At 28.8% G+C, this 17,389-nt stretch overlaps 1 protein-coding gene across 1 annotated transcript in view; it reads left to right on the top strand.

Moving 5' to 3' along the window:
* The window catches only part of LOC119668068 (semaphorin-5B), a 19,047-nt gene extending 2,771 nt beyond the window's left edge, over window positions 1-16,276 (top strand). Inside the window, exons 3-11 of the mRNA XM_038077452.1 lie at window positions 527-626; window positions 11,481-11,688; window positions 11,839-12,012; window positions 12,098-12,244; window positions 13,285-13,484; window positions 13,545-15,289; window positions 15,347-15,502; window positions 15,614-15,810; window positions 15,880-16,276. Coding sequence (XP_037933380.1) covers window positions 527-626; window positions 11,481-11,688; window positions 11,839-12,012; window positions 12,098-12,244; window positions 13,285-13,484; window positions 13,545-15,289; window positions 15,347-15,502; window positions 15,614-15,810; window positions 15,880-16,098 — 3,146 coding nt within the window. The 3' untranslated portion in view covers window positions 16,099-16,276. The remainder of the gene's footprint in view (window positions 1-526; window positions 627-11,480; window positions 11,689-11,838; window positions 12,013-12,097; window positions 12,245-13,284; window positions 13,485-13,544; window positions 15,290-15,346; window positions 15,503-15,613; window positions 15,811-15,879) is intronic.
* The last annotated feature ends 1,113 nt before the right edge of the window (window positions 16,277-17,389 follow it).

Here is a 17,389-nt window from a genome sequence, read left to right as displayed (position 1 = left end):
TATTGGTTTAATTGTTTATTTATTAATAACAATTTGCAATATTAAATTGTTAACCAGCCCTTCTAATACGACTGTTGATTATAGTATTATACCTCTCTTAACGGTTCTAAAATTTTTCTAAATCTTAATATCTCTGCAAGAGAAAAACCGCGAAAGGGCAATGCGATCACAAGTGACTGTCTCGTGTTCTACACAGGGTACTGTTAACTAAAAACCAATGTAGGAAGGGTGTATTTTCCATGGTACTCAATCTTCTGATTAGCGGCTCTTATTTTCTAAAATAAGATACAATTTGAATGGCAAATAAATATCTTCGTCGCAATGTAATGTAATTTATTATATTTATCAATATTTAGCAGGTATATTTACATTTTTAGTGACAGCAGTTATTATAACTCTAATTGATATTACAATTGCTATACATTGTCGCAATTTAGTTAATTTCAAATTAATTTAAATAAATATTTAATAGATTTCTGCATTAATATTCTGCAAGTTTTAATATATTTTTTATTAATATTTTTAGATTTAAAAGTATCTACAAAACGATTTTACGATCCCGACACGACTTCATATTCACAAATGTTATTCGATGTAGCACGAAGTCAAGTGATCGTGGGTGCAAGGTAAGTTAAAAATGTATATTATTCTAATTATTCTAAAATTGTATGCAATTATAATAATATAGAATTTTTTTAAAACCAATAAATAAAAATTAAGTTAATTTATTATAATTTATATTCAAGCAATTAATAAAATTTTTTACAATTTTAAATTAATATGATTTTACTCACATAAATCATTTTTCCACATTAAATCAGCATGTCAATTTAATCCAATATCAACACTCTAAGAGATAAACATTGAGAGATAAAAATATTTACTCTAAATTATGTATGAAAAACTCATATATAATTTAGAATTATATTTTCTATGACTTTTAGATATGTAGTGGCTATTTTATTTAATACCCACGATCTTTAAAATGTAATTAAAAACAAAAACTGTTTAACAAAATTGGTAAAAACAAAATTATTATGAAACTTCGAAACCACTTACAATAAGTGTACCAGGGTCACTCAGTTTTATTGTTTTAAAATTACGAAATTTTAGACTTTGGTAAAAAAATAGGCCAGTGTACTTGCCGCTTTTAGATGGTTTTGATATACATTTTTATTTGATTTCTTAAAAATAAAAAATTAGAACAACTGCAAGTAATGGTGGCCTACCTAAATATATTATAAAGGAAAATAAAAGTGTTAAGTAAAGATAAGAACGATCGTCATAAACACGTTCAAATATATCAAAGATACTTAAATACATCATTATGTATACACATAGGATACACACAAATATATGCAACGTAAGGGAAGACAAAGCAGTTTATTTATATGTAATGTATTTTTTTGTGTTTATAAACCAACTTGTTAAGTGTCTATTTTTATTATCAAAAAAAACTATTAACAACAAACGTTTTTTTTATGATCAAAGTGGCACTTGTTAGTTGGAAAGTGCTGATAAGAATTCTACAGAAGACACTCGTATTAAAAGCGAGTTAGATACTGAAGAATAAGTTTGATATGAAGTACTTCTATTGTGAATTGAACGAACTTGTCTATGGAATATCAGAAGAAAAATTATATTTGCCATAACTGAAAAAGTAATATAATTTTTACAAAATTTTTTGTTATTATATGATATGATGATTTTGATTTTAATTTTAAAAAGAAAAGTGATGATATTTAAGTTATAACCATTACAGAGACTTTTTTTATTAAAGTTATTATAATTATTGCAGATAAATTCATAAATATATTGACTATTTATTTATATATTTAATAGTTAACATACAGACTGTAAAAAAACTTAATGTGAAGAACAAGGAAAATAAAACAATTTTTATGAAACAATAAGTAAACTTGTTTATTGAAGTAATTAAATCGGACATTAAAAATATTTTAATTATCTAAAGGAATTAGTTTTTTTTCTTGATACAACATTTAATATAAATTAAAAGTTATGCTGTAGATCAATAAATAGCTAATAAAATTTCAATTTTCAATAAAATATTTGCTGCAGGTGGTTTACTATTTCGCACTGTTCACTAAAATGAATTTTGTGGATGCTAACAAATTCTTATAGCACACAAGATATAATTATTGTTGTGTTTGAACATAGTTTTTGCATTTGCATGTTGTATACAACAATAATGTGCTTATGCATTTTTACTCAATCTGAACTGAATGAGTTCGCAACTCAAACTTATGTATTACGTAGTGAAATAAGAAAGGATCAATATAAAATTAGAAACGAGATCAATCACAATACTAGCAGAAGAATAAAATAATTGTCGAAAAAAAGTATTATTATTCTTAAAAATTTTTGAAAAGTAGTCTGAATGAACTTTTGATTAAAAAAAAATTCATTTAACCAAAAAACTTCAAAATTTAATTTGAATTTGACTTCTAATTTTTAAAAAAAAATCAATTAGAAAAACTAAGGAATTATAAAATTGGTATTTTAAGCAAGCAATGATTTTTTCGAAACAATAATGTACAATACTTAATTAATTCAGTTTATATTAATGAAAAGAGTCTTCTAATAAAATTTGTATGTAAAAATATTACAAACCAATATCACATACTTTTATAATGTGATATAACTTTATCTTCATATCATTAATTTTAATTAAATATGTAATCATTATTTATATGTACTGTTCTAATTTATAGTATGTTATTCTAACGGCTTCATAAATCTCTTTAGAAGATTTCTCCTGAAAGAAATTAGCTGGATATAGTTCATTTAAAGAAACTTGATGACTTTGTTATTGGAAAAAAAAAATAAACAGTTTACTAAATAGAGGTGGTTGAGGTAAATACTCCATCATATTAAAATGTCCACTAGGTCATATGCTTTTTATGTTTGAGACTATCATTATAATAACAATAAAACTAGTTTTACTCTTAAAGAGTTTTTACTGTATATTGTTTATACGATTTTGTTTTTTGTTGTATTTTTCTATTTATCATCATGTGCTTTTAGCTTATGATCAAACACTGCAGTATGACTATAGTCTATCTTAGCACTACCTAGAAAGTACAAAATCGTCACTTTTTTGACTTATAATAAACCTTTTTTTTTATTATTTTATTACGTTTGCTTGAACGGTAAATTACCTTATGTTTGTACTGATAATAAAAATTAAATAAAAAAAACACACTAAAAGTGCGCGCCAAAAACAAAAACACAATTCCTTATCATTTTTGATATGAGTAAGCATAATAACTGATTTAAAACTGAAAATTATTTAAAAATAGTTAAAATTATTATGCTTATAAAATATAATTTGTTTAATTAAAATTAATTTTTTAAGTAAATAATTGTATTATCCAATATTATAATACTTGCAAAATAAAACTTTTTTTATTAAAATAATTTTTTTAAATGTGTAATTCTATAATCCAGTATTAGATATCACTTAGTTTAATAATCCTAAACGAAAAAGCCACTTCAGCTAATTTTTTGTGGTAAATTTTAAATTATGAAACCTTGTTTATGACCTTTTCGTTGCTTAAATTACAAACAAAAAATTCTCGTACTGTAAATCAAGTAATAAAAAATTGCTGTATAAACAGTTTGATATTTAATATAAGCGCAAGGGGCAGATAACTTAAAGGTCTTTAAAATATTGTTCAATACAAAATCGTATAACACCAAATTGACCAGTTGACATACCAAAGGATCATATTTCCTGCCATGTTATTATTATTTTTTTATTATTTCCTTTTCTTACATTATTCCTTCGGGGTTCTCAAGAACATGAATAATTTGACCACTATATGTATGATATAAAAGGGTAATTGTTGTATTGTGTTTTTTCATAAAATCCAGTTGGACTACTTATAGAAATGAATAATAGTCATAGGCATTAAAAATATAATGTACAAAAAATGCGATATAAAGTAATTTGATATTATTTTACATAAAATGGGGAATGACGCATGCAATGATATAAAAACATTTACCATTTTCAACATTAAGATGGGTTTGTAGATATTTAAAAATAAATGAATATTTATACGAATCTTTGAAAAGTAGACTTGACTTATTAGTTCCTATTAAAAGCAATATTCATTAATGATATAATAATTATGTTTTCAATTGTTTTCCATAATACAAACAGATTAAAAAAAATTAGGCTACGATATAACGGCATAAAAACTGCAAATTGCTATAAAAATTTATTTATCATCCTCTAATATATACAATACTCATTATTGCAAATATAAGACATTATTTAAGTTGATTTTAAATGTTAAAAATATTTATACTAAAGTTTTATATAGAGATTTCCAAGCGAATGGCACTTTTATTTGTCAATTGTTGTTGTGTTGTTAAAATAAATGCTTCGAGCATTTGGATGTTCGAGTATGCTTGTGCAATTTTAAACACTACTGTAGGTATACATTTCAGTTGAGTTGAGAAAAACAAGAACGTAAAAAGTAAAAATGCAAGTACAAAAATTATGTACGAAACAAAAGGAATTACTTCTTTGCAATAGCAGCAAAGATGACTTATATACTCTAGGGATTTGTTTGTAGTCTAACCACATAGTCCATTGCACTATATGGTTAGAGAAAAAAAAGGCAATTTGTACTTAAAATAATAAATTATTAAATATTAAGTGGAAATGATAAGAATAATTAAAAAAGAAAAGAACATGTATGTTATATTGTACGAATAAATATACATTTTATATTATAAAATGTATATAATATAAAACATGAATAAATTTCTGAAATGATTTATGTTAGTGGTTGAAGATACTAAATCATTTGTTCCACTTAGAAACCCTCAGTTCAACGGATCCACTTAGAACTTCCAAAACTACAATTGCCTATATTCGCTTTAATTACCTACACTAAAAAGTGTGAGGTTCTGATTTTGTTTTCACTGTTAAACATAACTATATTTAATAGGTATACAGAAATACAAAACTGTTCTTCATACATTGTTCAATTCCTATAACAGGCTGTGCTGTAAGTATGGAGTATTTTTCGTATACTAACCTAATTTATTTGCGGATATGTCATATATATGAGTATGTATATAAATGTACTGTAAATAAATTTTGTGTGGGTCTATCCGGAAACCATTTTGACCTTGCAAGGTTGAAAAAAATTTTCTATAGTTATAATTCGTATTCTTTAAACTATACTGTTATATATATTTACAATAAATTTATCTAAACGGAAACACTTTTGTTTACGTATCGATAATTACTTTAAAATAAAGAAAATATAAAAAAATTCTCAGAAAATGATTGTAAACAAATGTTTACTTGCTGATTAAGTGTTTAAGCAACAAATTTAATTATTTATAAAATTGTATTTGCTTTATAAGTCCAAGAATTTTAAATAAAATGCAATTTAATTGGTTTCTATATTGGCTATTAACCTATAGTACGTGATATTAGTGTGCACTTTGTAGAATGCATCGTCGTACGGTGGAAAAATGTTTTATTTACTGTGACAAAATTTCGTCAGAATTTTGCATACGTGACGATATCAAACACCGTAAAGGAGAAAAAAAAGGGAGGGGAAGAAGGTGAGAGAGAATGTAAGTTTTTAAACGAACGAAGGCAACTATGCTATATGGATTAAAATTTAGAAACTGAAAAAAAAATTTAGTTTTAGAATAGTAATACAAAGGTGATGATATATGTGATGAAAACTGGATAACTGGATGAAAATCTATAAACGAACAAGAAATCATATTCCCACATTCAAATTCTGTCTTCAAAATGAGATTAAAAATTAGAATTTAGTTTTTGGGATCAAATTTAATTAAAGTTGTGCCATTTCTTAGTACTGGCCGATGAGCATTATTTCGCATGTTGTATATATTTTAACTAAATTATGCATCGTTAGATAAAAGGTTTTATGTCCAATAATATGTACTATACATATAGTAAAAACAACTGTGTACCTATAGTTAATCACAGTTTTGTGGAAAACGGGAAATTAACAAGAATACTAATGTATGTATAATTAGTCAGCAAACGACAAAGATCTTAGCACAGTAGTTGTAAAAAATTGATATGGCAAAATAAGATGTGGTCATTTAAGATGAAAACTGTGGCATGTCTATGTGGAGATAAGTTGATTGCAGCGAACATTAGTAGTTCGGGCATTAAGATACCGGTCTTGAGAATGCATTATGGATATCCTTTTAACAAAATCATAAAATAATATATTTTTAAATATATGAAAGACTTCTTTATGTATTTTGTAAGCTTTTTAATAAATCTATTCTACTATAATTATGCAACTCGCAACAAAATTAAATTTCTGATGACGTGACGATTTCAACGTTTGCATTTTGCAGTTCCATCAGAAACCTTAACGTTTTTACAAGTAATTCGAGAAAGTCCATCACTAATAGACTGTATGACTACAAATTTACGCTGAATTGCAGTCAACGTTTGTTTGCAAAAAATAAAAACAAATATATTATGGTATAGGAAACTTGAACAAATAAAAAAAATTTAATAAAAAACGAATAAAATAAAAAAAAATTATCTGATAAAATTCATGAAAAAATTGGCACATTCAAACAAAACATCTGTTGACTTTATCAATTGATTTTATTAAATAAGATTTGATCAATTTGATTTTTAATTTAAATTGATGAAATCCAATATTCGAGTTTCTTTGGAAAATATTAAATCTAGTCAATTTATTTATGTATAAGTTTTTAGGATATCAAATATATGTACTATACAAAGATACAACCATATCAACAGATTTGTAAATTATTTATTCGTTTTTGTTTAAAAAATATATTAAGAAAGTAAACAGATTTAAAAAATTTGCGTTATTTTTCATTTAATTCTAAGAAAAATAACATGTTCACAAAAATTTGTTTAAATTTCAATTTCAGGAATTTTAAATATATTGTATTTTCCTAATATTTATCTGAAATAATATTTATTATTTAAACTGTGAATTTAATATTTACATGATATATTTGAATTATTAATTTTTCACACATTTCATTTGTTAAGAGTATTGAAAAAGCAAAGCATTTTAGTAAAAGTTATATATATAATACCATATACAATATTTATAATAATGAATGTATTTATATATGTAACATTTGTTGTGCTAAACTTGGCAAAATTATTTCTCGATATAAATTTTTGGCAAATTTTTTTTAATTCAATGCAATTTTCACAATTTTACTCTTACTTTGTGACGCATCTTGCGTAGATTTATGTTGGACAAAAATGTTTATGTTTTGAACCAAACTTTCTATATAGACCCCGCTCGCGATGCAGTCATTTAGCAATATTTTCTTGTCATATCAAAATAAAAAAATTGGTAGCTATGACATTCCCGACTGACTTCCTTGTATCAGAGCTCTTTTACTTTTTACAATTTACTGCTTGTTAATATTTGGTCTACGAAATAATTGCAGACCAAATCATTAAGAACCAAATCAACAGTTAAGAATCTGTGCAAAAACTCCACGTCGTTTTGCTTAATAGTTCTAATAAAATTTTCGAATTACTTAAGCAATTGCATTTTTAGTCAAAGCTCGTATCCTAATGAGCGAAAATTTGTCCGTTCCTAAGTCTTTATTCAATTATTTCCAAATACAGTCAAGTAAAATTATATATTATTTATAAATAAATTATTATATTAGTAATTTCCCCAATTTTTTTTCAAACAGCACCCAATATCATTTGATAAAACTTTGTGATGTTTTTCCAGTGTAGCGAGTAATGAAATTGTTTTATGGAAATACGTGGGAGTGTAATCCCAGTAATAATTCTCATCTTTTAATATGCGTTCCACTGTTGTCTTTCAAGTCTTAATCAATCCACTGTGGCACCTAGAATTCTACGCTGCAGGTTCTACCTCAGAATCTACAGAGTTTTATCTGTTATTTGGTCTGCTCAGAGTGTCCTCTATTCAGCTTCATTTGCGTTTCTGTATTGTGTCTGTAGCTCTAACTTAGTTTATATAAGCCCGCAGATCAAATTGAGATGCGCAAGATTCTACTAAGGTGAAGTTTATGAAGTTTTAAATGGATTGAATTTAGTAATACAGTCAAACTTCCATAACTCGAACTACCATTCTACAAAGAAAAAGTACGACTTATGGATACTTCGAGTTAGAGAATCTTTTTATTTTATTTTTTAAAGAAACTAGAATCACATTTTAAGATATTAATTTATTTATTTGAAATCAAATACAAGACAAATTTCATTGTCAAGCTCAATATAATCGTTAAGATGTAGCATTGGAAGTTATTTTATTTAATTTACTTTTACATCAATTTACGCTCTTTATCAATGTTATTCAAGAAAATTAAAGGAATGTCGTCCTATTCGTCCGATGTAGAAAATTGGCCAAATCCTGCTTTTTTAAAACAGTACGCTATCGTTTGACTACTTACATCAATATCTCAAACTTTTGCTACATGATTTATGCAATCCATAAGTGCAATATCCTGTTTTTTGTTTGATTCTATATGCTTTAGTACTTCTTTTACGATTCTGTTGCGATAGTTATACTTTTAAATTTGAATTATTCCTTGATGAAGCGGTTGTAATTTAGAAGTCATATTCGCCGAAGAAATGTCAATACTATATATTTGCATAAATGTCAGCGACTGACATTTACACAAAGAAGCAACGTAAGAAAGAAAAAATTGAAACATTTGGTTTGGAAAAAGAAATTTCCCCTAACACCAAAATGGATTCATACCATACTTAAAACAAAAATTCGACTTATAGAATGCACTTTCCCATATTCCTATTGGCATGTGACAATATTTTTATTCGAGTTATAGAAATTCGAGTTATAGAAGTTCGAGTTATGGAAGCAAAATTGTATGTAATTTGTTCTCTAAAACCCTGTTGCGTTCTTTTTAGTTCGAGTTATAGAAATTTGAGTTAGAGAAGTTCGAGTTATGGTATCAGAATTGTATGTAATTTGTTCTCTAAAACCCTGTTAGTTCGAGTTATAGAAAATTCGAATTGTAGAAGTTTGAGTTATGGAAGTTGGACTGTATTTATTTTAAAGACTTAAAAATAGAAAGGTTCTAGTCTATTAACTTATTTTTCTCTTTTGAGCCAGATCGGTTTTATTAGTTTATATATTTTAATGTCTTACTTTTAGTCAATATTTTTGATTTATATAATTTATTTTTAAAGCAACGCCAACAACAATTTATTTTATTATCCGTGAAATAACATTTTGTAAGATTTTTAACCTCATATATTTTTTAAATAATACCCTACCTCTTTTCTTCCTCTACTAGATATACCAAAATCAATAAAAATTAAGGTTTTAAACATTAGGAGCTTAGTAAAATTAATTCGAAAATCAATAAAATTTTGCTGTGTGGGGGCAACCTATAAACACTTTAGCTGCAATACTTGACAAAAAAAAAAGAAAAGTTAAAATTATAAACAAAAAACTTTGAAAATATAAAAACGAAACTAATGCATAAAAATATGAATATATAAAATGACACAAGTTTTGTAGATTTGCGCAGGCGTAAATTGCAACAAAATTTGTTACACGCGCAAATGTGGGACCATAAATGTGCCACCTCACTAAACCACACCACACCACACCACACCACATCATGTCAGAACTCAACACACCATGCAACAAACCACGCAGCATTAAAATTATCAAATTTCCAAGTTGTTGCAGACATACATGTTGCACCCTAGGCTAAATACAGCAACTTGTAGCCGCTTGTAGCTGCGGTTAACTGCTGCTACTAACTTTTAATTATCTGTTATCTGTCGTTGTTGCGTTGTTCAACCTGTGATTGAAACACTGGCACTGATGCATGTACCAAGCCTTGCGAACATGCGCCGCGCACTTCTTTCAGAACAACATTTTCATTTGGAAACATTTATTAAAAGTGTTTAATGGTAGAAAAAATATGGCGAAAAATATTGCCGCCACCAAGGCGCTAGTCGAACTCCCACACTTGGCGGCTTTTATGCTGCTGTGGCTGCAGTATAAAATGGCGGCAATAATAGCAAATGCAGCTATGGCCTGGCAGGGCGATAAAGTCTGATGCAAATTATTTTCAAATAAGAAAATAAAAGTAAGCTTGTGACTTGGAGAATTACTTTCAATAAAATTATTACGAAATTCGCAAAGTTTACAGTTTAAAAATAAAATAGACGTAAAAAATAATAAATAATTTAAATCTTTGTATAACCGGCAACGACGCACTTGACAAATAATTTCTGTCATTTTTACTCTATTAACCGGTTAAACGATATTTGACAAAAAATGGGTCATGGGTGTAAGTTGGTTCAAAACTTCATGCAATTGTTACGATTCGAAAAAAAAAATATTTTTTTCATAAATGTAGTTTTTGTGAAATAATAATAAATTGATTCTTATTATATTTTGAAACCAGAAATTGTTAAACAAAAATCAAAGTAGCCGCACTAAACATTTAACAAGAGCAACAACAAATTAAACAAACGTCAATTAAAATCGATCACTTTTATGCGACAAGATTATTAAAGCGACAAACAGACAGACATACAAGACAGCTGGCGTCACACCGATCAAGAGTGCGATAGATCATTGAATTGATGAATGCATTGATTGGCTGACCCTTATTATAAATTCTTCCAGTCTTGCAACTTTAAGTAGACAAAAGCAGTAACACCGCATGTATGTGTATGTGCTGCTAAATGACATATGCGACACGTACCGGATTTGGAATTAAATTTATAATGGATATGAAATGTTGGTATCGTATTACGTAGCCATAGACTTTAGTTAGGTTTTTTTTCAACCCACTGACAGCAGCAAGTATTGCAATTATGCGCGTGCCAATCAATAAAACCCAAACGCCTTCCTTAATCTCGCGCGCCAACAGACTTACGCGCACGCGCACAAATTCCAAATATAACAAATAACGATTTTAGCTATAAGAAACCTAACATGACCAAATATTTCATACCAGATTTTTTTGATTGCAATATAACAAAAATCATTTGATTACTTGATTATTTGTTGCCTCTTTGACAGTCGCTGAATATTTTGCTCTTTTTGTTTGCTTATTTATTTTGTAAACAAACGTTGGCGGCTTTTTGCTGCCACGTACCTGTATTCTAACTTGTTTACCTTGCAGTTCAATGCCCGTACAAACCATTTTATGACAATTGCACTATATTTCTGCATTTAATCCATTTGTTTCTCATATACAAAATATTTAGTTATTTATGTACACATATTGTTTGTTTTTCTTATAAGCACAACAAATTTGAATTTTTTAAATTTTTTGCATATTTTTTGTTGCTGCAACATATTTAGAAACATGTTGCTTTTCTTATGCCTACAAAAGATATTTTATTGCTTGACTGATGTAGTATATTTCAGTTGCGTAATTATTTGTTATTGTATATTTCTTTTTTATGTTTACAGAGACACAATCTATCGTTTGTCCTTCGATTTGGAATTATTGGAACGTTCAAATTGGTTTGCAGCGCCAGAACAGATTGCCATGTGTCAGGCTAAAGGCCAATCAGAGCATTTGTGCCGTAATTACGTGCGCGTACTGCAGAGCTACGGTGAGAACCAATTGTATGTGTGTGGGACGCATGCCTTCAGCCCGAACTGTTCATGGCGCCAGGTACGTTGAGTGCTTTTATTGTACCACATCAGTTTTAATTGTATGAAATTTGTTATGCCTGCAATACACTTGCTCTGGCTGGTTTTGCATTTTTGCATTTTTGCATTTAATTTACAATTTAAATTTATTTGCATTCTATTTTGATTTCAGATGGAAAATCTAACAATCACTGGTATCGATAATGGTATAGGAAAATGCCCCTTCAATCCCACTTCGAATATAACAACTTTAATGTCCAGCAATGGCAAAATGTTTGTAGGCACTGCAACTGATTTTTCTGGCAGTGATGCAGCAATTTTGCGTACTGACGTTAAACCCAATGAGGTAAGGGTTTTGATTATAAATAATTTATAACAACAATACATTTCAAGAAATAATAACACAAAGTATAATCTTTTATATATTTTAGCCATTGTACAATAGCAAAATCTTACGTACTAAACAATACAATAATAATTGGTTAAATAATCCACAATTTGTTGGCAGCTTTGAGTCTGGAAATTTTGTATATTTTCTGTTTCGTGAACCGGCAGTGGAATACATCAATTGTGGCAAGGTAATATAGTTCATAGCCATTTTTGGGTGAAAATTTGCATAATTAAAGTCTCATAAAGATATTTTTTTTTTTAAACTCGTTATGATTAGAAAGAAGGAATTGGTGGTACCTTATACCAATGAAATAAATATATGGTTCATTGCAAGAAAGTTTTAATATAAAAAATATTTAAATAGAGTTTTTTTAGTTATTTTCGACAATAAATTGTCATTTTCTAACTATTATTCTGCTCGTGATATTGTTTTTGTTGCCATTGTAAATTATATCATTATTATTTTATTCTCTTAATTTATGACATAAAATATACATTTGAATTAAGTTAATGTCTGTTGGTGTAAATAGTACAAAATAAAAGAAAATATCAACACTAAAGCGAATGGAATACACAAAAACAATTTTACAGCAACAACGATGTTGACTTTTGTGCTATAGGAATATGTTTCGATGTAAAAACTTATACAATATAAAGAGATAGTGCGATAATAATAATAGGTGGTATCTATTCTTATTATCGCACTATTAGTAATAAGAACATTTTTAATAGCTGTTAAAATTTCATTACTAAATGATGCAGAGAACATTTTAATGTATGGAGAAAAGCTCAATCGTATTAGAAGGTAGAATTGCAAAATAATAAATATTTTATACTATTGATTTAACTGAAAGTAAATAATCTCTTTTTCTATACACATAAATGTTATAGTTTGAAGTTTTGCTATATCTTGAAAATTGTAAATTATTTTTGTGTTTTGCGGATGGTCATTGTCGTTATGTAAAATTGAATCCATGATCCAATACCTAAATAACAGTTAAATAGTCCAAACAAAAATGGTTGATTGATTTTTCTCCGGACAGAATTTTCTCTACTTTCGAAATATTACACAGGGGTTGTGAAACCCACCTGCATGGTATGAATTAAATAATATGAATTGAATATCTTCACAATATTTTTATATTATATGAATTTTTGGCACTTATAGTATTTGCTTTATGTAATAAATTATTCATTATATATTATTTATATTAATGTCTTCTTTCAGGTTGTTTACTCACGAATAGCACGCGTTTGCAAGAATGATGCTGGAGGTGATCAAATGTTAAAAGATAATTGGACTTCATTCCTCAAGGCGAGATTAAATTGTTCCTTGCCTGGAGAATATCCATTTTACTTCAATGAAATACAAGGCATGGCTTATTCTGCTGATGAAGACATACTATACGCTACATTTACCACTCCAGAGTAAGTACTATTAACTTTTCAATTTGTTATAAAATTAAAACAATTTTCTACTCATTATAGTAACAGCATATATGGTTCAGCAGTTTGTGCCTATAACATGAGTGCAATAAATGCAGCATTTGAGGGAAATTTTAAACATCAAGAACATATTGACACTGCATGGAAGTCGGTTAAGGTACCACATCGTAATCAGTTTCGTTGCGAAGAACCTGCAACAAATACACGATACAAACAATTATTAGAATCATCCCGCTATCAACTTATGGACCTAGCAGTGCAACCAATGACTGATCAACCTTTATACCATGGTAAACTTGAACGTTTTCAGCATATTGCATTAGATGCAGTCCATACCAAAACAGAAAAGTTGCATGTACTTTACTTATCAACGCAGCAAAATTTAATTAAAAAACTGTCAGTTAAGCATAACAAAGATCATCATACTGCACAAACATGTGAGGTTGAAGTATGGCAATTGGAAGGTTCTAAAAATGGTCATTCGAGAGATATATTACATATGGAATACCTTAAGGTAAAAGATGCTTTATATGTGGGTACAGAAAATGCTTTGACGCGCATCCCATCACAACATTGCAATCGTCATGTATCTCGTATAAGTTGTTTAAATGCTATGGATCCTTATTGTGGTTGGAATGAATTTATCGAACAATGCACACCATACGATCCAAAGCCTCATACAGCCCGATATTGGATACAGAAAAAATATCTAGACTGTCCTATATTGACTACTCCGATAGATGGTGCTTGGTCTGCTTGGTCAAATTGGGAAAAGTGCAAGAATTATGAAGATGAAGATGGCAATTGTTTGTGTCGAAAACGTGAATGCAATAATCCACAACCACAAAATGGAGGCAAAACATGTTCGGGCATAAATACAGAAGTAACTAATTGCACAGTTCATGGCGGCTGGACTGAATGGTCTGCTTGGTCGTCATGTTCTCAAACATGTGGCGTTGCTATTAAAACTCGAAGACGTAGTTGTGGAAATCCAAAACCTGCACATGGTGGGCGCACTTGCGGTGGCCCAGAACATAACGAAATGTACTGTCAACATTTACCACCATGTCCAATAGCTAAACCACAGGGAGTCGATGGCGGTTGGGGTCCTTGGGGTGATTGGAGTGATTGTACAGCACAATGTGGTGGTGGATTTCGCATACGACGACGTGAATGCAATAATCCAAGTCCACAAAATGGTGGGCAAGAATGTGCTGGTTGTCATACTGATTATGAAATCTGTAATATACATGAATGTGCAGAAGTGAAGAAACTTAGTTCTTGGACACCTTGGTTGGTGCAAAATAATGAAACTAAAGATGGTACACATGTGGAGCGGCGTTTTCGTTTTGCTTGCAAAGCAATTACTATGGATTCAAGCTCATTACGCATAACTTTAGCAAAGGAAGAGTCACGGGTATGTCGTGCTGATGGTAGTTGTCAGCGGCATGCAAATGAAGAAGAAGTACCAGATCACGTACCCGAATGGGGACCGTGCAGCGTTTCTTGCGGGGGTGGTACACAACATCGCTTAGTTGAAGGTAAACAACATCGTGGAAGACATTCACAGAGTCGTATATGTAACACGAATGCATGTCCAATTTCTGCCAATTTGAACGAAGTGATTTTGGCACATGAGTGGAGTTGTTGGACAGATTGGTCACCTTGTTCAGTTTCTTGCGGTGTTGGTATAAAAAGGCGTACACGCAAATGTTTAGGTGGACATGAGAAATTGTGTAATGGCCGTGCGGTAGACGAAGAAAAATGTGAAATGCGACCATGTGAAGGTAGATTGCAATATAATTTTTAATTTATTTCATTCAATAAGTAATCTTTTCTAACAGATTATTTGGGTTGGAGTGATTGGAGTGAATGGTCAGATTGTTCAAGTGAAGGAATTCGTTTCAGACATCGTAAATGTATAGTCGAAGCGCCAGAATCTGGTGAATGTCGAGGAAATGAATTTGAGAAAACTGCCTGTGTGCCAGGATTTTGTGAAGGTAATAATATAAAATAAATGTATAAATCAATAAACTATAAAATTAAATATATACATGATAAATGATAAATTTTTTTTTTCACTAATTAAAAATTTTTTTTTTAATTATTAGGCACTCAAATGGCTTCAAGTACTACACTGGCCACTATTATAGCACTTGTCATCCTTCTCTATGTTTTAACCATTTTTATGACTTTCTGGTTTACTAGACGACATTTTATGCCACAAGTTCCTGTGCTAAAAAACAATACACCAACATCGAGTTACGATTCGTATCCAAATCAATATTCTAGCCTGCCAACAAAAGACGTGAGTACCATAATACATATAAGTATATTAAACTTGATTTTTTAAAATTTCTTTAACATTTAATTACAGTACGATGTACGTCCTAAGGTTAAACGTCAGAGTAGTTTTACAGCATGTTCACCATCTAAACACCTGAATACTGGGACCTTAAATCGTAATAATATGAACCACAATCACACTCCAAAGGTGCTTGCCAAAACCTATAACGACTGCGAAACGGGCACTTTAAAAAGGAACTCCCATGCATTAAATAATTACCGCACGAACATTGATGACGAGAAGTTTTAATTCAGAGTATAGTTTTAATGAATACTACATAAACTTACTGCCTTTAAATGTATTTCCATTTAACAACTATTTAAGTATCTCCTTGTGCCATTACTGCCAAGAAGTCTATAGGACAAAAATTTTACCTATTTTCGATATTCGTGAAATTTGTTAATTTTTGTTGGCTTAATTTAACATTAAAATGTTGAATTTTTTAATTTAAGAAATTTAATGGTATTTTGACTCATATTGAGTTGGTTTGAAAATTATTATTAAGTTATTTTAAGAACTTAAAAACAAAAGATTTTAAAACATAAAAATTATTTCGTTTTCACTTTTTAAATTTGTTATTGTAAAAAAGACTGATTTTCGCTATCCCTTAAAAAATTATATTTAAATAAAATTCATATGCAATCAAAATCAAAATTTTTAAAAAAATAAACCAGACGCAATATATGTATATACATTTTATATATAAAAATAAATTTATTAAATAAATTGTAAATTTTTATAGGTAAGGTAATTTTGTAAAAGTGTAGATATTAAGAAATACTTCTAAATCAATAAAAATTTACTAACAAATCATGTTTTTTTATTAATTGGAGCATTAAAACCAAGTAATTATATATTTGTAACAGGGAAATTAGAAATTATTGAGAAATATTAAAGAAATATCAAGTGCGATGAAGAGACAAGCAGAGTTTGTGATTAATGAGTATTTATTTAAATCTCAATGTTTATTTCATCCCATTTAATGCAGTTCGTCTTTTATATAGTACTCTTTTATCATTATAGTATTCGGGTTGTGTAGCTTTCTTTTAATAAACTTCTTAGATCTTCATCGAAGTCAATCAACATGTGTGACATGTGTTATAAAGTAGGGAATGACACTTCAGCTATGTATTGCGTGAGCAGTGGCACAATGGATCAATTTTCGGCAAAAATGCTGTCTATTGGTTAAGTTAGTTTCTATAACATTGTTACGAAAACCTTAAAAAGACCTTAAAGATTGCGCATGAGGTTTGAGATATATCTGTGTGAACTATATAAAACAAATAAGTTTTAATTGCAACTAAATAGAATATTATTCGTTTAACTTCAAAAACAGTTTCGATATGATTATCTGATAGTCTACGATTGCTACGGAGTTCATATTCATATCCGTGTTTAAAAGCTACGAATAATTCACATTCTGTGTTTAACTACTTGGACTAGACATTGTTTAGCATTCATTGTAGTAATTTGTCCAAATATTTTTGAATGTTGAATATTATTCAGAAGGTGATCACTTCTGTAATAGAAATAAAATTTT

The sequence above is a fragment of the Teleopsis dalmanni genome, chromosome 1 (genome assembly GCF_002237135.1).
Source record: "Teleopsis dalmanni isolate 2A chromosome 1, ASM223713v2, whole genome shotgun sequence".
NCBI classification, from domain to species: Eukaryota; Metazoa; Arthropoda; class Insecta; order Diptera; family Diopsidae; genus Teleopsis; species Teleopsis dalmanni.
The sequence above is the reverse complement of the archived record's forward strand: the minus strand, read 5'-3'. Positions and strand labels throughout refer to the sequence as shown.